General features: G+C 35.4%; 2 protein-coding genes across 11 annotated transcripts in view; one reads left to right on the forward strand and one right to left on the reverse strand.

The window, feature by feature from the left end:
• Positions 1 to 882: 882 nt before the first annotated feature.
• On the reverse strand, positions 883 to 23,208 carry Dram2 (DNA damage regulated autophagy modulator 2). 6 transcript variants are annotated; one of them, XM_005338128.5, is made up of 10 exons: positions 23,057 to 23,206; positions 22,583 to 22,693; positions 20,973 to 21,043; positions 15,679 to 15,823; positions 11,332 to 11,399; positions 10,346 to 10,485; positions 3,380 to 3,557; positions 2,786 to 2,868; positions 1,729 to 1,821; positions 883 to 1,243 (listed from the first exon to the last, which is right to left on the reverse strand). In XM_005338128.5, exons 4-10 carry the CDS (start codon positions 15,807 to 15,809, stop codon positions 1,136 to 1,138), a joined length of 801 nt encoding a protein of 266 aa, XP_005338185.1. In that variant the 5' UTR covers positions 15,810 to 15,823; positions 20,973 to 21,043; positions 22,583 to 22,693; positions 23,057 to 23,206; the 3' UTR covers positions 883 to 1,135. The 6 variants fall into 6 exon arrangements, with proteins under 6 accessions (XP_005338185.1, XP_077883118.1, XP_021590824.1 ...); XM_078026992.1 differs by having other exon boundaries at positions 22,978 to 23,115; XM_021735149.3 differs by lacking the exon at positions 1,729 to 1,821 and having other exon boundaries at positions 23,057 to 23,208.
• Cept1 (choline/ethanolamine phosphotransferase 1) overlaps positions 23,147 to 23,417 on the forward strand; it is a 36,961-nt gene continuing 36,690 nt past the window's right edge. For 2 of the 5 annotated variants that reach the window (XM_078026991.1, XM_005338129.5), the window contains exon 1: positions 23,148 to 23,298. The gene's annotated coding sequence lies outside the window, so the exon portion shown is untranslated. Of the gene's footprint in view, positions 23,414 to 23,417 lie in introns of all 5 variants that reach the window. The other 3 variants (XM_078026986.1, XM_078026987.1, XM_078026990.1) reach the window with 3 other exon arrangements.

A 23,417-nucleotide genomic window follows, 5' to 3' on the forward strand; every position in this document is an offset into this window, starting at 1 on the left:
ATCTTGTTAATCTTCTTCAAAAGATTCTTTTGCAAACCAGTTTGCCACTAGGAACACCAGAACATTTTTTCCCCTTTAATCTCACCAGGGATCTGTAAAGCATTCTTTACCTGCCTAAATAAGAAATTCAAATAGAAACTATATAATCACTTGCATGACAAAAGAGAAAATTGTTTTAATAGATGCAAATCACTATTATTTTGTACCTAAGTTTTTGCCTTTTGATTTCTTAGTTTGTTCTTAGTGTAAATTCTAAAATGGTCACATTCCATTAACCAGGCTCAATATTTACCTGTCATGACTACTTTTACTAGTAATTATAATCTGGGGTGACTTTTGATAGTAATGATATCTGCTATTACAAACTGCCTAGCCTTGTTTATAAATACTAACTCTTGTTTTATGTAAAACATGACAGAAGTAAATTTACTAGTTACCTCTCTTAATCACTGGTTATTAAAAATCTCATATCAGAGATTAGGCTTCATAAAACTATTGCAAGCATGTGTGATAAATCGGCATAGTATCTGGCCTTGTGGACAAAATCAAATCAATTCCTACACAATCTCTTGTGCAAAGTTTAAGCCATTAAAAAAAATCAGGTCTGCTTCCATTTATAGATGGATTCCAAAAAAAAATATTTTTTCAACATTTTAAACACTATAATAAATGTATTAATGTGGCAAAACTCCAAACTTTAAAGCCCAATTCTAAATAATTTATTAACGAATACTTACTATTTTGGAAACATGGAAAAATGTCTCTCATAAAAGTGCTATCAAAACATATTTTTATAGTGACTTACAAATGTGAAAGGCTGGGTTGTATAGACTGGTGCACTTCAGGATGTTTCTTGTAAATAAAGTAGAAAAAACTACAATGTTATAGTCCTTTCATTTTATTTCCTGGGATAAAAAAGTATAGGTATAAATGTTTTTAAATAGTCCTCTTGATTATATCCTTAAAAAGATTTATCAAATGGCTTATTTCATGTCTCCTGATTATCAGGATTCATCAATGTCACTGTCAGTCTTGATTAATTGGTTGAAAATTTCAGAGGGTAGTAAGTTACTTTTCTGAACCTTTTCTCCATCCCTGAGAATCATAATCAGTACAGAAATATTTTATACTTTCATTAAAAATCTCTGGAAAGTAGTCGTGTTCGTTCATCAATAACAGGGCAAGGAGCAGTATCATAGAGGGTTAATCCATGTAAATTGGTTTCCACCCGTAAAGAAATTTTCTGGAACAGAACAAAAAAGAAAATTATATAGAGAAGTTTGCTCCTTAAAGAAAGAGTAACTTCCTCTTTAGTAAGTTCTATACAATTTCTGTGATTAGAGATATAAATCCATCTAATGAATAACAAGAATGAGAGTGCTATTTTCCTAAAAAGTTATCAAGTGATCGAGAAAAACAAAGCTTTTCTCATCAGAAAGTTTCCTGTTTTTCTCGAAGAATCAGTGAAACTAAAGGTTGAGGATGGTCTATGTAAATGTATAGAGTTGAAAATTCTACAAAAGAATTTCTTCAAGTATGTTTTCATTTCCAGTTTTGAGGCTGAACCTCATTAGCAATACACCACTTCCCCAAACTCAAACAATTACACCAGGGAAGGTATCTTCTGTTTATTATTTATGGTGCCAGATTTTGAACAATTTCCAATGAAATGTTCTCTTACTCCACCGAAGGAAGTTTGACTATAAATCCAAGACTGTGTTTTCTTACCTGAAAATCACGAATGTAAGTCAGAAAAAAACCAAAGAAGGAAAATGACATAGACCATTCTGCTGCAGTAGTAACCATATGAAGCACATATCCCTGAATGACAGGAGAAAAACTTACAGTTTTGTGAAATTTCATTTAATCTACAATATTTCTCAAAATAAAACAAATTCTTATAAACTAGTTTGTCTTCTGAAAATCAACACTTATTTAATTCTTAATATTATGTTATTTATTTAACATAATATTAAGAATTAAAGTAGATGACAGAAATTCCTCTTAAATCACATGAGCTATCTTAGTCTCACCTAGAACAAATATAATTTCCACTTACTAAAACAAAACAGGGGAATTCCTATTCTACAACCAAAAAGTTACTATTTCCCAAAGTCATAAGATTCATAAAATGCTACTAAGAAAAGTTTTTAAATGTTCAACATAAACTTAGTAAGGGCTATTTTTAGAGTATGAAATAATATACAGATTGCAATTAGGAGACTCTAATAAGTCATTTCATTCATTCCCACAAATATGCCCTATTTAGGGCTGAAAGTTATAAAACAGATTAAAATAAAATGCTGCTCAGTAGTTTGTGAAAACAGATAAACTCCTTTTATTTCTTAGTTATATATCCCTCCTCTCTTTTATTCTCAGGATCAAAGATACTTTCTCCACATAAATAACTACTACATTAGAACCCAAATGTCTGTAATAAATTTCCAGAAAATGTAACAAAATAATGAAATGTGGGAGAAGATACTTTTCAGTTCAGAAAACAAGTATTTTAAAAACAGAAAAATCCCAGTTGGGTATACTGTATCCACACTTAGGGAAATTTCTGAGAAAACACATTTGCCATTATACTTCTCTACATGTCTTAAAAATATCCATATATCACAAGGATCTGCATAAACTATATCATATCTAGAAAAAAATCCCAATTCATAATTGATTACTAAAGAAGTCTCATTGGTTAGTGATAAAATGAAAAATACATCAAAATCAACCCGAAGAGTCATCTTTAATATAAAACTAAGTTTTATAAGATCCAAGTTCTTACTTTGTCCTCAGGGTTCCAGTGTAGTTTCTGTACTAAATCAGTGCCAAAATCCCCACTGTATAAAATTGATGAGCAAGTCAGCACTATTAAAAAATAAGTCAAGGAAGAATCTCAGAGAAGACCTGTAAATTTAAATTAGATCCAAAACAAAAATCACTTTGAAGGTCCAATAGGATAACTCATATATTTGTTGCCAAAGTCCAAACCAAGTTTCTTAAAGATTGAATGTCACATGGCACTAGTAAAACTCAAAATGTGCCCAGATGATCACCACAAATCAGTCCTCATAGTAGATCCCTTCTCTCTTTGCTCAGAAACTATAATTCTATCATAAACTTCTACTAGATGACACAGGGAGGGCATCCTTCAATTCTTTAAAGTGAGTATGATCAGGCTAAACATTACCTTAATTTTTTGGCTCAGTTACTGAGTTTTATATTTACAGTCCTTTAGTTTGTTTAGGGTTAATAACCTAAGACTCCCTCCCACACATACACACAAAAAAGGTGCTTACATTGTGCACCAGTAGTGTTCACTTAATTTTTGTTATTCAATTCTCTTCCAAGTATAGCCATACTTTACAGTGAAGGATACTGCTAAATGCACTTACTCCACACCAGATAACCAACAGAAGTCTGATCCAGAAGACTTGCTTGCCATGAATTTTGGGCTGCATTTGGTAGGAAAGGATGGTCTGAACAAACATATATAATGAGCCCATACCAAAGGTGAGCACAGCTCCACTTACATGTGCAAAAAAAAGTGTTGTTTTCTGAGGTAGATAAAAAAAAAAAATAAGTCAATAAGGGAAACTCAGAACACATTGGCAATCCAATATTCAAAAGCACAAGCCAGATATTTCAATAGGACATTCACTGAGTGGAGAAGCTCTGCAGATTCAATAACATATTATTTCCTAAAACATTTTTCTTTTAATATTTAACATGAACCTGAAGATTACAGTAAAACCAAATTACTTCATTATACTACCACTGAAAATATGATAGTAATTACTGATTTGTTCTTTTACTCATTTAATAATATGTTTACATTTAATAATATGGGTACTTAATTAGAAGCCATGTACTACTTAAGTCCTCAGATACATAAATGAACAAAACAGACACAAATCCAGCGCTTACAGAGTTTATATTCTAGTGAGGCTACACAAACAATAAATAATAAATTTTAGAAATAAGGAAACTCCACAGTATGTTACATGGTGATAAGGGTAATAGAAAGAGTAGTTCAAGAAGGATTAATATGGCTGGGAATGCTGGGGATGAGGTGGTTTGATTTAAATTCAGCTTAAATTTAAATGTATTTTAAGGGCTCAAATTAAAATACTCTTCTTTGGTCTTATACACCAGGGAATACTACAAATTATAATTTTTCTCCTTCCTATAGTTATCTGCTTATATTTTACTTTAAAAAATTTTTAAGTTATAGATGGACACAATATCTTTATTTGTTTATTTTTTATATGGGGCTAAGGATCAAACCCAGTGCCTCATACTTGCAAGGCAAGTGCTCTACCACTGAGCTACAGCCCCAACCCCTTATATTTTACTTTTTAACATTATATGTACATTCTGCTTTAAAAAGACAACAGAGCTCTCTAAAATTCTGCAGTCAAAAGGTTTTCAGTTGAATTGCTGTTTTTCTGAACTGGTGTCATCTATATTTCCTTTGTTTGAAAAGATCCAATACAGTACTTGACACAGAAGATATGTAATGACTAAGACAACAAAAGAAAAGGGATTAGAACTTGATTCTCCTCTTTTATAATCAACTGTACTAATACACAAACACAGAGTTCAATTTTCTTAGATGAAGGTAAGAGAAGACTAAATAAGAGATTGTAATTTATTTGCTAGGGACATTGGCTTCCTTTTGAGAGAGAAAGGGCTATTTTTATGTGGTTTAGGGTGTTACACATTGACGAAGTATAGATATAGCCTGATCAATGTCAGAACATAGTTCCTTAACAAAATCCCATGAATTAAAAAGTAAAGAATGGAGAGTATTTAACTTTTTAAAAAACTGAAATGGATGTACATAAAACTGGTTTTAATGGTAATTTTTCTGCTTAATAATATCATTTTAGAGACTAAGTAAATATAAGGTAAGATCTTCTATAATGACAGAAGTTGATAAACAAGAGCAGACATTAACTCAAGAGAAAATTACAATAATCAAATAATCCCTAACCATACAAATGCAAATTATGTTCTACTGAATACAACTGATTACCACCAGGTGAATTATGACCAATTTCACTAATTTTGCATCCATTTGTAAATTCATTCCCATATTCTCTAACTACAAATGTATGTTACTTGGACTGTTCTTTTTAGCTAGTTTATAATATCTATTGTTTGCTTCAATAATTAATAAGTTCAATAAAATCTTTGATACCTATACAAAAGGTATGATTTTATCCCTTTGAAAATATATCCCTTAACAACTCAAAAAATTATCCTTTAATGAAATAAACACAAACAAGAAATTATAGAGATAAGTATGCAAATCTTAAGACATAAAACTTATATGTTTTATAAGTGATCTAAAATCTTTTTTTTTTTTTAAAAAAAAATAAAATAAAATAAAATCTTTTTTTTTTAATTTTTAATATTTATTTACTTTTTTTAATTCTTGGCGGACACAACATCTTTGTTGGTATGTGGTGCTGAGGATCGAACCTGGGCCGCATGCGTGCCAGGCGAGCGCGATACCGCTTGAGCCACATCCCCAGCCCTCTGATCTAAAATCTTTACCTAAAAGCAGTTAATAAAACTTAGAAACTAATTTTCCACTTACTTATTCTTAACCCTTCCCAAGTCTCTCTGGGAAGAGAGAATGCCCCATGCTGACCAAGGTATAAATTAGAGTTATGCTGTCAAAAACCAAAAAAGACCAGAAATTATCTGAAATTATCAGAAATTGGGAGAAGATGTTCCCTAGAGTACCCAAGAGAGAACCAACCCTACCAACACTTTAATGTTTTAGTCTTCTGGCCCCGTCAACTTTGAAAATGAATTTCTCTTGAACTACCCAGTTTGCAGCATTTTGTTATGGCAGCTCAAGGAAACTAATACATTTTTCTGCTTATTAGTCCCTTCTAAGTTTCCTGGAGTATAAATTTACTAGAGGGAAAAATGCCTCTGTGGGCACTGAGGACACTTAACCATTTGTACAAATTTGTTTTCAAAATATTTAATCCTTAAATATTCTTCAAATACTCTCAGTTACTAGGCTTTTTTTTTTTTTGGGGGGGGGGGTATATGGGCAGAGGTACCAGGAATTGAACTCAAGGGTACTTGACCACTAAGTCACATCCCCATCCCTATTTATTTAGGGACTGAGTTGCTTAGTACCTCGCCATTGCTGAGGCTGGCTTTGAACTTGCAATCCTCCTGTCTCAGGCTCCCGAGCCCCTGGGATTACAGGCATGCATCATGGCACACAGCTAGGCATCTCTTAAAATGAAAACAGCTATAGTAGTAGTAACAGCATTTGTTGTTTTTCAATCTGCTTAGTCCTTTGGCCTCTCTCAATAAGTTCCTAAATAATTAATCAGAGTGTATTTGTGCTAAGTACTGTTAGGTGCTAGAAATGCAGTGGTGAACAAAACCACTGCACTTAAAATTAATGAAGAAACATTATAATCAAAAAATTCAATAAATTTAAATAAACACTGATATAAAATTAGAATGTAATAAGAGCTATGAGGACTCAGTTTTCAGAAGCTTAGAGAATACACATGAAAAAAAGAAAATTCAAAATATTCTATAGGAGGAACTGACAGAAAATTATGGTATGTACTGAGATCTTAGGCTAAAGATCTTAGCCTAAATCTTCTTAAGCTCTGGGTTGTGGCATGCCTAATAACATATGAAAAAAGAGTTAAATAAACTTGTCTTATTTTAGGAACCCAAAAGAGGCTGGCATTATATACACCAGAGACACTAAGAACAAGAATGATGAGGCTAGATGGTTAGACAAAACCGAGATTATATTAAGATCTTTAGAGTTAATTAATTAATTAGTCAAATTATTTTTCCTCTCTTGATTCTATCTTTTTTCATGTATTTTCTGAACCTGTAAAGATTTAAGCAAGAGTACACATTTAAAAAAGAGTGAGATAGATATACATTTCAGAAGTATCACATTGGCTCCAATATCAAGAACTTATTAAAAGCAAGTAAGAGTAAATATAGAGGAACCAATGGTTTGGATGAGAGATAATGAAATCTAAATTGATTAAAAAGGAGATGGTAGAAAAAGTGTTATGGTTTGGATAGTAGGTGTCCCCCAAAATCTCATGTGCGATTCAATGTAAAAATATTCAGAGTTGAAATGATTGAGTTATAAGGGCCTTAACCCAATCAGTGAATTAATCCCCTCATGAGGATTAACTGAGTGGAAACTGAAGGCAGGTAGGGTGTAATTGGAGGAGGTGGGTGTTGTGGGGGGCAGGGGGTGGCGTGCCTTTTGAGGTATATTATATAATATATACTGCTTCCTGATTATTATGTGAGCTGCTTCGCTCCACTACACTCTTCGGCCATGATGTCTGACCCTCCACAAACCTCAAGGAATGGAGCCAGCTGTCTATGGATTGAGACCTCTGGAACTGTGAGCCCCCAAATAAACTTTTCCTCCTCTAAAATTGTTCTTGTTGGGCTTTGGTCACAGCAATGAAAACGCTGACCAAAACAGAGGGAAACAGAGATGGAATTAGCACAAGAAATATTTAAAAGATAAAACCAGTAGGTTCTTAATCTATTTAAAATAAATATAGTGTTAAATTTAAAATAAATATAGTGTTAAACTCTCTTTCAAGTGAAAATACAGACCAAGTTCAAATATAATTTTTGCTGTGTAAGTCAAATAGAGTTTATAACTGCAAAAGAAAAGGGGAAGGAGGAGGCAATACAGTCACCACTTTACATAAGTAGGAAAAGTTTATATTACAGAGGAAGGTGAGCTACTAGATATCTAGATAATGCTGCAGGGTCTGCTAAAGAACCGGGCCAGCAAGGAAGCCAACAGTGAAAGATGAAGAGGACATTCAACAGGTCCAAAGTTGCATGAAGAGATGAGATTAAGAGAGAAAGAGTAATCTTATAAAAAATTAAAAAGCCAAGAGGAATCCAAAACAAAACAAAAAAGCAAGCATATAAACTGTCTTAGTAGATGAGATCAAGGTAGAAAAGCAGCTCATGTGAGTTCTATCAGGGAATACTATTGGAATTTACTGGATTGGGTAAATATTTAAGATTCATTTTTACCCTATGGTGATATGAGATCTTGTTAAATTATCAAAGGACAACTACATCAATGAATCACTAGCCATGCCCTAAAAGTTCCCCCCAAATTTGTGTATGGTACTGAGAAATGAACCCAGGGCTTCATTCATGCTAGGCAAGCACTCTACCACTGAGCTATATCCCAGCCCCTTTTTAAAATTTTATTTTGAGACAAAGTGTCACTAAGTTGACCAAGCTGGTCTCATACTTGCCATCCTCCTACCTCAGTCTCCCAAGCTGCTGGGATTACAGGTTTGTGCCACTGTGCCCAGTTCCCAAAGTAATTTTTAACACAGATCTATAAAAACTGATGAAAAAAGGCAGGACTCTATTTATGTCATAGATAGCTACTTAACTGTCCACCAAAACTTTTATTCCCCTTCTATAGATAGTACAGAGTTGTTCAGAACATTAATGCCCAGCAAAACTACATTTTCTAGCTACCCCCTGATCCCCAACCTCCACTTCTAGCAAATGGAAATCTGTAGAATGATGTGAGTCACCACAAGGTAGCAGGGAATCTTGCCCTGACCAAACAATACTCTGAACTTTCTTCTTAACTAGGCCTGACATGTGGAACTCCATGTTGATCTCTGCAATCCAATTTTAGCAAGAGTCTGTCTAAGTCAATTTAACTAGGATCCCCCATCTTAAACATCTGCTGATCCTGACTGGGTTCCTCAAACTCCACCATCCCCCAGGTGATATATAATCACCCTGGTCTGCTTTCAGCAAGAATCCTATTAGGTGAGTTTAGTCAGAATACCTCCTTATCCCTGATATTTCTTCTCAGTAATTTTCCATCCACTGACCACCATGCTGCTTCTTCACTATAAATTCCCATTTTTCTTTGCATTTAGAAGTGAGCCCAATTTCTTCCTGCTACTGCAAAAATCTCACAGCAGTTGTCCCTTCACTAGTCAAGATGACCCTAAAGAAAGTCTGCCTAATAAGTTTTATGAATAAATTTTTTAACATAAGCTAAAATTTTTAAGAAGTAGGTGTGACTTTTGCCATCTCCTAATTTACTGTTTCAGCCAAATAGCTGCAGTAAACAGAGGCCCTAGGGCATGACAAAGCCCAAAGATGGACATAGGCTAGGCTTTAAATTACTCTGGGAAAAAAGCCACGAGTCAATGGGAAAAAAAGAAAAAAAAACCCTGTATTGGATTCATGTGTAAGACCTCTACCCTCTACTGTGATAAGCCACTGAAAATTCAGGCTTTGTTACAGCAGTTAGCATTACCTTAATGTCCACATAGACTATGCTTATAGAGCTTACTGCATGTTGAGCATCCCTAATCTAAAAACTGGAAATATGAAATGCTGCAAAAATCCAAAACTTTTAAAGACTGCAAGGAGATTAATCAAAATCTAACACATATCAAGCGTGGAGCCATTATTATTATCGACTCCTCTGAAGAGCATCAACAGACAGGAATGTGGAGAGTTTACAAATACAGTCCTGCACCACATAAATGTTTCCATCAATAAGGACCACATATATACGGTTATCCTATAATATTAAATTACATACTGGCATCTTAGATTGTGTAAGTACAATCTATGATGTTTGCACAATAAAACTGACTATCAATATATTTCTCAGAAAGCACACTACTGTCAAGTTTCAAATGAGTATATTTGGTGAGGCTGATTGCTACTATTAGGAATAGTAATATTAGGAATGTTAGGAATTAATATTACTAATACTAGTAACTAATATTACTAATACTATTATTTATTAATAATGATAGTAATATTAGAAATTTCCCCCCAAAAAGCTAGAAAAGCTATAGATCCTTCCTTACTTCCTAATGGGCTAGGCACCTAGGAATGGGAAGGCAACCAACTGAAACATCTAGCAAGTACATAAAGTAGGAAAATGATTGTGACTTATCATATGAACAACAAAACAACTGGTGTTTAAGTCACTGATTGTATCACTTATATCAATTCTGTTTGGTCTTGAAACAATATCCAATTAAGTAGTAATAAAGAGGCTAATTAACTATCCTGTGGATCCTTTAAAAAGTTAGAATCAAGTATATTTTTTTAATGACTGCATTTGAATTTTTTATTGTGAAAGTAGCTATTTCTAACAGGGTCAACAACATAAGGCACTAGATTCCATTTTATTAAGGCAAAGAAACAAAAACAGCATGTAACTGAATGTTTCAAGCTTCCTTTTTAAACATGTATAATTAGGTACTTAAAAAAAATACCTATGCTGGGCTAAAACACAAACCTGGAAATTTGCCACAAGAGAAAGTCCTAAACAACTCAATATTCCAAGTACAAGGCCAGCCTTGTTTAATTTGATGATAAGGTTCTCTTCAGGACTCAGGGCATGAACTTGCTTATAACGAACATAAATGGTGGCAATGCCTGGGAAGAGAGAATCGGAAAAACAACAAAGTAATAAATAACCAGGGAATAAAGTTGCCAATGAAGAGTTCACAAAGGTCACTGCTATCCAGAAGCACATTTTTTTCCTTTTAAAGTTAATCTGAGAGAAGAACAACAACAACAAAATAGCTGTAGATTTTAAGAACTTTTAAGGTTGCATCATAGAACTACTGGTTTCTCTGTGTGTCTGAGCAAGTTGTTTGCCTTCCATTAGTCTCATGTCTATAAATATTTAGTATAAAACTTAAGAGATGTGTGATGTCTAAGAGCTCTATAAAATACAAAATATCTTCATGATTAGCATCAAAGGCAAATGTAAGTTGCTCTAGAATTTGAATGAAATAAGCACAGGAAAAAAAATCCAAAAGTTTATATGCTTCATTCTCATATCATTTTATTTCAAATTACTACAATTTGGCTCAATCTGATATAACATTCAGATTATACAGGAAAAAAGCCCACTTTCCATACTTACTTGTCAAGAAAGGGCCAAGTCAAACTTTCCACTGCCAAAGTATTGCCAAAAAACATAACAAAGACATGCTTTTACAGACATACTTCTGAAGAGTTCAGCTATAAAATGAATTTCTATAAATTGAATAATTTTCCTTGTTTTTGACATAAGCAAACAATAAATATCACAAATGAATTCAAATATTTAAAACAATCATAGCTAAAGAATGTATATTTCAGTAAATCAATAAAGTTTTGGTTCATAAAACATTTCCTCAATTATAACAATAAAATAATTAACATGATCGTGTTTAAAGAAGAAAATAGTAATTAGTATTAATTTTGATTGATAAAATCTCTCTCATTACTTACATAAAACTGCAGCAATATTTAACATTGCCCCAAACAAGCATTTTTCTGGAGCTACTGTACCAGTGTCACTGAAAGAAAAAAAGAAAATGTGAATTTATCACATTTCATGTTTTAGTCAGCTTTCATTGCTGCAACAAAATACCCGAGATAAACAACTGAAAGAAGGAACAATTTATTTCAACTCACAATTTCAGAGGTTTAAGTCCAGTTACTTGACTCCATTGTTTCTGGGCCTGTGGAGAGGCAGTACTTCATGGTGAGGAAATTGCTCACCTTGAAGAGTTCAGAAAGAGGAGGGGGTAGAGAGAAAGGGGCCAGGAACAAGATATAGTCCCCAAGGGCATGCCCACAGAGAAGGACCTACATCCTTCAACCTCCTATAATTTCCATCACTTCCAAATAGTCCATTCAGCCATCAAGGGACTAATCCACTGATCATGTCAGAGCCCTCATGATCCAATTTCTTCCCAAAAGTCCCACCACTGAACACTGCTGCATAGATGATCAAGCTTTCAACACATGAGACTTTGGGTGACATTCTAGATCTAAACCATAACACTAGATATATGTGTGTATTTCTTCTACGGAATAAGTAGTAACAGGAGTTACTTCAAACCCTTTATCTTTTAAAAATCCATGAGCTCAACTTATATCACTTTATAGAAAGAACATGATAATTTATACTTCAAATATTTGCCTGCTTTACTTTTTTTAACAACATTTAAGATTATTTACCTTTCACATAATAGAAATTAATATAAATTGATTTTTAAAGAAGAAAAAGCTACCCTTATTATTTTAAGACTTTGTTGCTGACTTACCATGCACCAAGCACATACATCTATCTGTCTATTCAGAATACTCCCTGAATACCATAGGCCCTTTCACAACTCGCCTTTTTGCACCTGTTGTTGACTTTGCCTATAATCCAATTAATACTTGCTCAATTAAAAAAGTATCAAGCTGGGCGTGGTGGCACACTCCTGTAATCCCAGCAATGCCAGCCTTAGCAACTTAGAGAGGCCCTTAGTGAGACCCTGTCTCCAAATAAAACATATAAAAGGATATGGCTCAGTAGTAGAGCACCTCTGAGTTCAATTCCGAGTACCAAAAAAAAAAAAAAATTTTTTTTTTTAATCAAGTACTTACCATTAGCTAGACATCATTTCTGAGACAGGAATATGGAGGGAAGTGAAACAAAAGACCCTGTCCTTAGGAAGCTAACATTCAAGAGCAATTTTGAGGCCTCTCCTCTCTACAGCCTTGAACTACTCACTCCTCTAGGAGAGTAACACAACATTTTGTCCAGATTTCTATCAAAATGACTTGCCATTCCACATTGCAACATATCTGTTTACATGCTTGACCTTCAGGGTACTGTGCAATACATAGAACCAAATAGAAAACACACTATTTACTAACTGTAGGATCTTGGGCACCTAACACTTTAACCAAGTGGGAAAAAAAAGAGAAGTGAACTTGCAGCAATATTTGCCTTTAAGGGTAATTTACATTCAGTTCTGTCCTTTGGGGCTGTAAAAACTAAACATTTTGGATAGGATTTACAGACTAAAATGAACTTTGTAGAACATCTATCTTAAGTATTTTGTAAATGAAAGAAATGAGCCTAGGAGAAGTAAATCAGTGCTAGAGTTTAAATACCTTAAAATGTTGGAGAAAGATTCCAGAGTAACACCAAGTTCATTAGCAGAAAAAATTTTAAAAGCAAGAGAGAAAAGGAAGTGTCTAGGGCACTAGTAGAAGATCACATGGAGTACCATCAGAGAACTGAAACTCTCAAAAAGAACTCAGTGGCCTCCGAAATTATTTAAACTTCCTTTAAAGTGAAAGAAGACAAGTTCTCAGAAGGAAAAATAAAAATACTGAAAGGCCCTCATGAATCTTAAATATATGCCTTCTCTAGGAACTACTAAAGAATGGTCTAGCTCCTTAGGCTGGGTGTATCTCTAGCACAGTGGTAGTTATCAATCAAATTATTCCTAGAATTTAGAACCTTAAATCATAAAAAAAAAAGTGTTGGTTTTGTAAGTATTCTCAAAGTGTACCAAATTTGCTTTTATCATTTGTTTGATAACCCACCACTATAAAAAAAACAAACATACATGGTAATGCCCAGATCTTTCCTTGACATTTTAAAAAGCCAAAATGAATATTCTGTTTATCAATCTTTAAAATTTTGCTTTTTCTGTATTGGAAAGGTTATTTTTCAGAAAAAATAGATGAATAAATTAAATAAGTTTAACAAACATAAAGTGAAAAATGCTACTTAATTCCAACAACAAAAGCAATGCATTCAGTTTCTCTATGAAGAATGATGTTTCCAAAGCATCATAAAGAAGTTGAATAGTTATGGACCTCACTATATTCCATGTAGAATCATTTAGATTAAAACACTGGTAGATGTTCATATTTAAAAATGATATTTTAATAATGTTCTCATCATCTTCCCTCCCTATTTAATGTTTAACTTTTACTTAAAAGTTTGAATCTTACTAACTCAGAAACCATTCATAAAGATTATTATTTTTCTCATATCCTCTTTTTTTTAAATATACTTATTAGTTATTGATGGACCTTTATTTATTTATTTATTCATATGTGGTGCTGAGACTCGAACCCAATGCCTCACACATGCTAGTCAAGCACTCTACCACTGAGCCACAACCCTAGCCCTCTCACTTCCTCTTTATGAATGCACAATTGATGAAATGCTATTATAGGGGAATTTGCCATGTCAAACTAAAAATGTTGGTATGCTATTACCTATCAGCAATCCCACTTGTAGAAATCTACCTAAATATAAATAGTAGCATACATATATAAAGTTACATGTTATATAACTGTTATTATAGTGTTATTTCTAACAATCAAAAAAATCATTAACCTATATAATTAACCTTTTAACAAATGAAACAAAACTAAGACCCCCCCAAAAAATATGTTAAAAGTGAGAAGAAATAAAAGAGAGAAATAGTTTTGTATAAATATAGATGACAAAACAAATCAAACTTAGGAAGGAAATCTATCAAACCATCAGTCACCCCTGGGGGCAAGAATTAACTAGAAGAGTCAAGAAGGGACTTCTCTTTTTGTAATTAAAAAAAATTGTTATAAACATAGCACATGTAACTAAATACCTACACTCAGAATACTCACATCATTAGTAGTTTTGAAATTTCAAAAAAATTACCCAAAATTGTTGAGACTTAATGTGTCAGAATTATCTAGGAAGCATGTCATAAAGAATAAATAACATAGCCCCCAGAGTCAAACTACCCAGGTTGTATCTTCATTCCAACACTAACCAAATTGAGTGCCCTTGAGCAAATCACCTAAGCTTCCTGGACCTCTTTTCTTTTGCTATAGCTAGATCTTCAAGGTCTCCCCAAAGTTCATGTCAAAGCCTTGATCCCCAGAAAGGTGCTGTTAGAAGTGATAGAACCTTAAGAGGTGGGGCCAAGCAGGAGGTCTTCTGGTTATTGGGGATATGCCCTTGAAATGGATTAAGGAACCCTGGTTCTTTCCTTTTCTTTTACTTCTGGGCCATGAGGTGAGTGGTATTGCTTTCCCACTCACTACCACCATGATGTGGTCCCTTGTCATAGGCCCAAAGTAACAGGGCCAATCGATCATGGACTGAAACCTTTAAAAAACATGCAGCAAATTCTCTTTATAAGTTGATTTTCTCAGTACTTATTATAGTAACAAAAGGTGACTTAACATACCTTCTTCTCTCAAATGAGGATAACCTTTCCTACCTACCTCATATGCATGTTGTAAAGATTCAATTATCTAAGACATGAAGAATGCTTAAAATGTTACCTTGAATACAGTAAACAAATGAATACATTTTTGTTATCACTACCACCTTTTCCTATTATTACTATCATTTGTTTGCAGCATTTTTTAATGTTAAGGGGAGAAGAACTCCACTGAGGTTCTGAGACAACTTCAAATGCTTACTGGTAAGATAAGGCATGAAGGGGTCGCGATTCATTAATCAATCTACCAACTGAATTTTATCCCATTCGCTCCACATTTCTGTATCACATAGAAAAAGCCAAATACAAGTCCCATCTTACATTTCCTTTGTTGTTGTAATACATAAAAATAAGAACTTTTAAATGTTGACATAAAATGTCAGTGTCAATATACAATATGAAAAAGACATAAAGATATGTCTCCTATACACGCCTAGCATGGTGGAGCATCTCTATAATCCCAGCTACTTAGGAGCCTAAAGCAAGAGGATCACAAGTTCAAGGACAGCCTGGGCAAACTAGGAAGACCCTGTCTCAAAAAAAAAAAAAAAAAAAAAAGACTGACCTGATGTAAGGCAAAGCAGGGTCGACATGGTGGAGTGTTACCGCAGTAATGTATGAAAATATGAAAGCAGCAGATGTCCAAATTACAAGGGCTGAGGGAAGAAAACTGAGGCCTTGCTGAAACCACCACATTTCAAACAGATCTTCTGAAGTGGAAAAACAAATTTAAAAAGATAAGTCATAAGTTTCCTTCAGTCTCCTTCAGTCTACGTTAGCCATCTATTCCTACCACCTTGCACTTATTATCCTGAGCTGTTCCCCTCCAAAAACATCCCCCACACCATTCCAATACTTGCTCTTCTTTGCTTTTCCAGTAAATGGAACCAAGATTCACCCCCTTGCCATTGCCAGAAACTTACTTTTTGTTCCACTTTCCCACATATAACCAAGTACTGCTTATTCCCCTAAATTTCTTCTCTCCACTTTTATAGCCATTACTCAACCTAAACCATTATCATATTTAGCCAGATGATTATCATTAACTTTCTGAAGGGTCCTTATGATATTTTTAAGTATCTATAGTCATCCTTCTGTATCCTTAGGGGGACTGGTTTCAGGACACCTCAGAAAAATCTGCAGATGCTCAAATCCCTTATATAAAATGGCATAGTATCTGTATATAACTTATGCACATTCCCCATATACTTTAAATAATTTCTAGATTACTTATAATACCTAACACAATGTAATGCTATGTAAATAAGTTGTTATACTATATTATTTAGGGAATAATGACAAGAAAAAAGTTTGCTGATGTTCAAACTTCATCTGTTTCTTGGCAAAACGTTCTTAAAATCTTTGGAATTTATCTTTTATGTGCTAATGAGATAACTGGGGTTGGCACCTCTAGGTAGCTTCAGGATGGGTGCTGATCACAGGAAAGATCACAGTGTGCTTAAAGTGCTGGGATTTGCTGGGTGCAGTAAGCACATGGGTAACCGTCCTTCAATGGTGACCCCAAGCTCTAACAAATTATCTTTTCTTCTTAATATGGTCCATAAAGTCCTTGCAATAAAGGCTGAGACAGGAGGATGGCAAATTCAAGTCCAGCCTCAACTACTCAGTGAGGCCTCAAGTAACTTATTGAGGCTCTCTCTCAAAAAAAAAAAAAAGAAAGAAAGAAAGAAAAAAAAAAGAAAGGAAAGAAGGAAGAAAGAAAGAATAAAAGAAGGGCTGGAGATGTAGCTTAGTGGTAAATTGTCCCTGGGTTAAAATCCCCAGTAACCACCCTTCCCAAAAAGAGTCAGGATTTTCAGCTCCACCCCCCCCCTCCCAGGAGGAGAGAGGGGCTGAAGGTTAAGCTGATAACCGATGGCCAATATTTTAATTAATTATGCATATATAATGAAACTTCCATAAAAACAAAAGAACTGGGTTTGGAGAGCTTCTAGATGGATGAACATGTAGATGGAGGTTTCTGGAGGGTAGTGAGCTCAGGGAGGTCATGTAGCTCCTTGGCACTCCCCACATGCCTTACCATACGTATACCTTTAGCTACGTCCTTTGTAGTATCTTTTAACATAAACTGAGTAACTCTAGAAAATTATTTGATTCTGGGAATCCCCATTTATAAGCTGGTCAGTGAGAAGCACAAATAAAACAACTTGGGTCTTAAGACTGGCACTGGAAATAGGGGCAGTCTTATAGGACTGAGCCCTCAACCTGTAGGATCTGATACTATCTTCAGGTGGATATTGTCAGAATTAACTGAGTCAGAGGGCATTCAGATAGTTTCTTCGCAGAATTGATTGGCTGTTATGGGAAGAAATTCCCTCACACTTCTTAGTGACCAGAAAAGTATTCTGTGTTTTCTACATTACTCAGTCCTTCTCTCGTCTTCAGCACAATCAATCAGAATAATCAGAATAATCCCCCTAATTCTAAAATAGCAATCTGACCATCTTACTCTCCTACAACAAATCCTTCAATGATTACCCCAAGCTCTAACAAATTATCTTTTCTTCTTAATGTGGTCCAGACAGTCCTTGCATCATCTGACCTCTACTTACTTTTTAAGGTCCTTGCATCATCTGATCTCTATTTACTTTCTATATTCACCTCTAGCTACTCTTTGTTCATAATTTCTGGCTCATCTTTATTATTCCCTATAGAAGCTCTTAGTGTTTACTATGTGTTAGTAATGTTACTAAGCACCTCAAATACATCTCTTATTTAATCCTCTCAATAAAATTAGAGCAATTAAGAGAACTACCTGAACCTATAAGGTGGGAATATAAGAGATAGGACTCAAACTCTCATAGCTTCTTATCCATCTTCTAATGTGCCAATGCCAGGCACATTATGCATATTCCAGGCCTTCATGCATATTGTTGTGTATATGACTCAACTTCAATGTAATTGCCTCTGCCAAATTACCTATCCAGTTAATGTCACAAATTTTTCAGGTCCCAATCCTTTTGGCTCCAGCTGAATGTGTCTGCTGTTCCCAATAGCACCCAGTCCTTCCCCAATCAGGACACCCTTCACACTTAACATTCACTTGTTTGTTTTATCTTCCACACTAAACTTTAAGTTCTATGAGGGCAGGAAACTGTTGTTTTTTTTTTTTTTTTGCCATTATATTTCCAATTTCTCCACAATAGAGAAAAAAAGAACCTAAACATGTCTATAGCACACATCACTCTCTCCATTAAATTCTAGACTAAGGATGTTATATAAAAATGAGTTAATAACATGAATTAGAAAACATAACTTCATATATTTAATTTATTTAAATTTTAAATACATAGAAATACTTTTAAATTATAAGAAATTGCTCCTATGTGAGAATTATTTGGAGGACCTAAAAAAGTTTTGTTGTATTTCCCCTGAACTTTGTATATATTCTTCCACCCCATTCTGCATAATCCTCCACTGTGCTCAGCTTCCTCATTTCAGCCTGACTTCCCAAATAATGAAATCTCAGTCATTTTGACTTGTACATGTCATTGACTCTGATCATCTGACTTGCTACCAAATAGGAACATTTACAACTTACTAAGTAAGTTTCTTTATGGCTAAAATCATCATTATAAGCTTTATTTGAGTAAACTGATGCCTAATTATCATAATCTCTTCTGTTTTGTTCCTTTTTCTTGTCTGTCCAAGGACAGACAAGCTACCCCATCACTTCTTTCCTTTATCAATTTAGTTAATCATAGCAAATCTTTGCCAAGAACCCATAGGTCCTTTCTCCACCATAGGTTTCTGGGACACTAATTTTCAATTTCTGCAAAATTTGAGTCACTGCTAACATCTGTCATATACTTGCTAAAATAGCATTTAAATAAAATAGTTTCTGTTTCTGATAATTCCCATCTAAAGTCTTTAGAAATTTAGGAACTACCACATGAAAGGTGCCTGCTTGAGTTATGCACTTGGGAAGTCACAGGGATAACTACCTTGGTAGGAAGCAGAGGGAGCCTATCACTTGCCCCCAGTTGTGCTTTATCTACTATCTATCAAATGCACCCAATGGAGTCATGCTGCTAGTATGCCATTTCAACTTCAGCTCTCAGTTTGACAACTAAGGATAATGTGATTTATTCAGCACTTAGATATTTTGGTAAAAGTAATTTTCCAAAAATTTAGTCTACCACACTGGTAGAAATAAAACTTCCTCCATGCTTTATTGTTTTTACATGTCTACATCTTTTCTTCAAAACAGAGCTCAAATACTGTCTTCCACATACAACCTTCCCTAATCCCTCTGTATTTGGACATAAGCACCCTCTTCTGAGAGCACTTGATTTGCACATCTCCTACAACTCTTTTTCTATAGTATGAACATTTTAGGAGAGTGCCTTAAGTGAATAAAATCCTTGAAGAGGGACTTTACTTATCCACCTAAGCATGGCAGAAGGCTTTGCCCACAGTAATCACTCAATATTTGTTGAATAAACAAATACCCCAAACCAAATCCTCTTAATTCTAAAAAGTGTTCATGGTTTTTATACTTTAATAAGCAGCATTATATTTTCCAGGTTATCCAGATTTTAGGATTTCTGAGTAACCTTTCTCCAAAGCCTTCATATACTGTCCTTTAGTGATAGCAATTCTATCTCCATAAATCATTTACAAAAATCCTTCTTCCTTGTGCACACTGTACCCACTTGATTCATATTTTCAATTCTTTTGACCTAACTACTTTTCTTCCCTTCCATCCATTCTATTTGTATTGCTTTACATTCCTAAGGCCAGGCAATGTGGTATGCCTATAATCCCAGCAGTTCAGGAGGCTGAGGCAGGAGGATTTTTAGTTCAAAGCTAGCCTTGGCAACTTAGGGAGACCCTGTCTCAAAAAAAAAATTATTTAAAAGAAATAATAATAAAGGGCTGGGGACGTGGCAATCCCCTGTGCCATTTTTTTTGAGAGAGAGAGAGAGAAGAAAGAGGAGACAGAGAGAGAGAGAGAGACAGAGAGAGAGAGAGAGAGAGAGAGAGAGAATTTTTTAATATTCATTGTTCAGTTTTCAGTGGACACAACATCTTTATTCTATTTTATGTGGTGCTGAGGATCGAATCCAATGCCCTGTGCATGCCAGGCAAGAGTGTTACTGCTTGAGCCACATTCCCAGCCCAGCCATTTTTTTTTTAATTGTAAAGTATTCTACTGCTCAAAAATTTTTTTTAACAAAATTGTGTGAATTTGGGCAATCTTTTAACTTCTCTGAATCAATTTCTCCTTTGAAAAATGGGAACATTATCAGCACAAACTATACTGTCCATATAGTAGCCAATAGTATGTATAGCTAATTAAATTAAAAGTTCAACTTATTAAGTAAATTAAAATTAAAATTTCAGTTCCTCTATTATCCTAGCTACATCTCAGATACTCAAAGCTACATGTGTGTAGTGGGTTGCCAATAGGACAGCAAAAATACTGAACCTTTCCTTAACATGGAAAATCCCACTGGGCTGTGCTGGATACTTATTAGCATAAGGAAAGAACCTAACACACTGATAATGCACAGTAAATAGTATCTTTAGCTAGGTGTGGTGACATACACCTATAATCCCAGTGACTCAGGAAGCTGAGACAGGAGGATCCCAAGTTCAGGGTCGGCCTAAAACTTGGCAAGACCCTGTCTCAAAATAAAAAATATCTCAGTGGTAAAGTACCCCTGGGTTCAATCCCCAGTGCCAAAAAATAAATAAATAGTAGCTTTTAGTATTATTTGTTAAATAGCCTCAATAAATAGATGTTTCATTGAGATTTAATCAAGAACTACATGAAATAATAAGTAAGTAGTCAATAAATATTTGTTCCTTTTTTAGATCTGAAAGATAAATTACCTGTTTTATAAGTTCACAAAATTGTAGTCTTCAGAACTGCCCAAACTTGCACCTTTTGTAAATCCTGAATTCTATATCAAAAGAAAATATGAAATTACTGTTTTGATCTACATAATTTAAAACAGTACAATTTTAGGCCAACACACCCATAACTGTTTGTGGAAAAACATTAGGCTATAATATTAATAGGTCATTTTTCTTTAAAGAGTTGATACTTAAATTTTTTTAAATAATGGTGGTGAAATATATGAAATTAAATAATGTTTTAAATCCAGGATATCAACTTTTGTAACCCTTGTTATACCAGACATCTTTTCTCTGGCCTCAAAAAGGATAAAAGAAAAACATAAAAGGTTCCTCCTAGAGAAAGAAAGATAAAGATTCAGGAAGAATGATGCTTTATTATTAAGCAAAATAAAACATTAACTAGTCCCTGAAATGCAATCTAAAAAACACAGTTGTTAGATCAGATTTATCTGAGTGTAAATCCTATCTTTACCACTTTCTAGCAATATGACTTCAGGCAAGTTACTTAACTTCTGAGTTACAGTATTCTTATTTGTAAAACAGCCAAACCCTCAAAGCATTATTTCTTACAGTAGAACAGAGCAAGCATAAGATAGTACGGTTCATTTGTTAATTCAGTAGAATCTTGTACATGAATAAATGAATCATCTTGTATTCCTACCTCCTTAGGTCATGAAGGTTCTCGTGGTCTAAAATAATAATTTAGAGGACAGGAGGAGATTGAAATGGTTTACCACTCTGCCAATGAAAAGTGAAAATTTTAAGCACACAGACTAAGTGTGAAAGTGTACTAATTATTTCTGTATTTTCACCTTAGAAAGCATGACAGAGTAATTCCCAGCTAAGCAAAATTAGAATTTTAATGGTTAATGATTCAAGAAACCATTAAAAAAATACTTGAAAATATGCAGTAATAATTTTACCTAGCAGTGGTTAGCAGAATGTTCTTGAATCTCTCACCTATCTTTTCTGCTTTCTCTGAAGCTCCACCTAACAGAACTCCAGTTAGAATATTTGTCAAATATTTAAGTCACTGGTAATAAAATGAAAATTTTATGCAGTCTCCTCTAAATAGTGACAGAAAATCTTGAGCTTCTTTCCGAGCTACACAGAACCACTAAGCGAAAAGCGAAGCATAACAGAAAATGGTTATTCTAAACTCTCACGTGTCCCCCTGACAAATGTAATATTTTTCCAATGGTTAAATCCTAAAGAGTCTAGCAGATTAAGTGACATCTTTATAAATTACATGGAAAAAAAATGAGAATCTGATACTCAAACACAAAGAGTTGCATCGGGGTACTGATTTACAAATTAAAATATGGAAGAACTGGAAAAAACGATTCTTTTAGGCTGTGGTTTTTATTTTTCAAATGCATCCTACTGTAAATCAGAAGTGGAACGAGGACACACAGGACAAGCAACTTCCTTTCGGTATTGAGACCACTCCCTGCAATACAATTGTGAATAGCAGATGGAGCTTCCCGTAAACACAAGGTCACCAGGGACTTCAATTCCAAACTTCCCTCCTGGCCCTCACCCCCAAGGTATCTGAGCCCAGAAGTGACCACAGGAACACTTACTCAAATCTAGTTTTTGTGGGACTGGAGGGAAGGTTATCCGTAGCCGCTTAAAACCGCAGAAAATACTTGGACCACTGCCTTTTTCCTCAGGAGTGCAGCATTCCGCGCTGCCTGGGGTCAGGGAAATAAGCGGAAGGCAAAGCTTAGCACTTAGCACCTCTCGGGGTACGCAGGGAGTCAGGGGTGGGGGCAAGTGGGGTGCGGAGACCCGCGCCCAGCTTGCACTCGCCAGCTTCCCTGTGGTCCCCCGGAGGTGGCCTAGGACTCCCGTCACCACCAGCCCCTCTCCGGCGCCTGGCACAGTTTAGCCCCAGGAGGGAGAGGGTGCCAGCTGGGGTACGCGCAGCCTGCCACCGGAGGTGATGGGTGAATTGCGACCCCACCCCTTGACGCACCCTCTAGAGTGAGCGGCGGGACTCCAGGCGCTTGGATCCGTCCTCCTGCCCCACCGACCCCACCTTCGGCCTATCTTACCTGGCTGGCCCAGCCAGCACCGCCCGCAGGCTCCGAACCCTGCCAGCCGCGCCGAGACAGGGCGGGGCCCCGAGGCGCGCTCCCGAGGAGCCAGGCCAGCTCCGAGCGCGCCGCCGCTCCTCCCGACCCTTTCTACCTTTACGGCAATCGCGAAAGTGTCGTGAAAGTGCTGCCGCCGATCACTCATCCAGTCGGCAGGAGTCGAAGTTGTTATTTCTAGGGGTGTGCTTGTTGAGGTCGGGGTAAGACTGCGGGGATCGGTCTTGGGGAAGCGGCTGGGAAGTGGAGGACGTGGTGGGAGGCGTTTCTCCCAGGCAGAGTGAAGAGAGGACTGGATGCTCAGGGGTGGGCATTACGGTAT

The sequence above is a fragment of the Ictidomys tridecemlineatus genome, chromosome 11 (genome assembly GCF_052094955.1).
Source record: "Ictidomys tridecemlineatus isolate mIctTri1 chromosome 11, mIctTri1.hap1, whole genome shotgun sequence".
NCBI classification, from domain to species: domain Eukaryota; kingdom Metazoa; phylum Chordata; class Mammalia; order Rodentia; family Sciuridae; genus Ictidomys; species Ictidomys tridecemlineatus.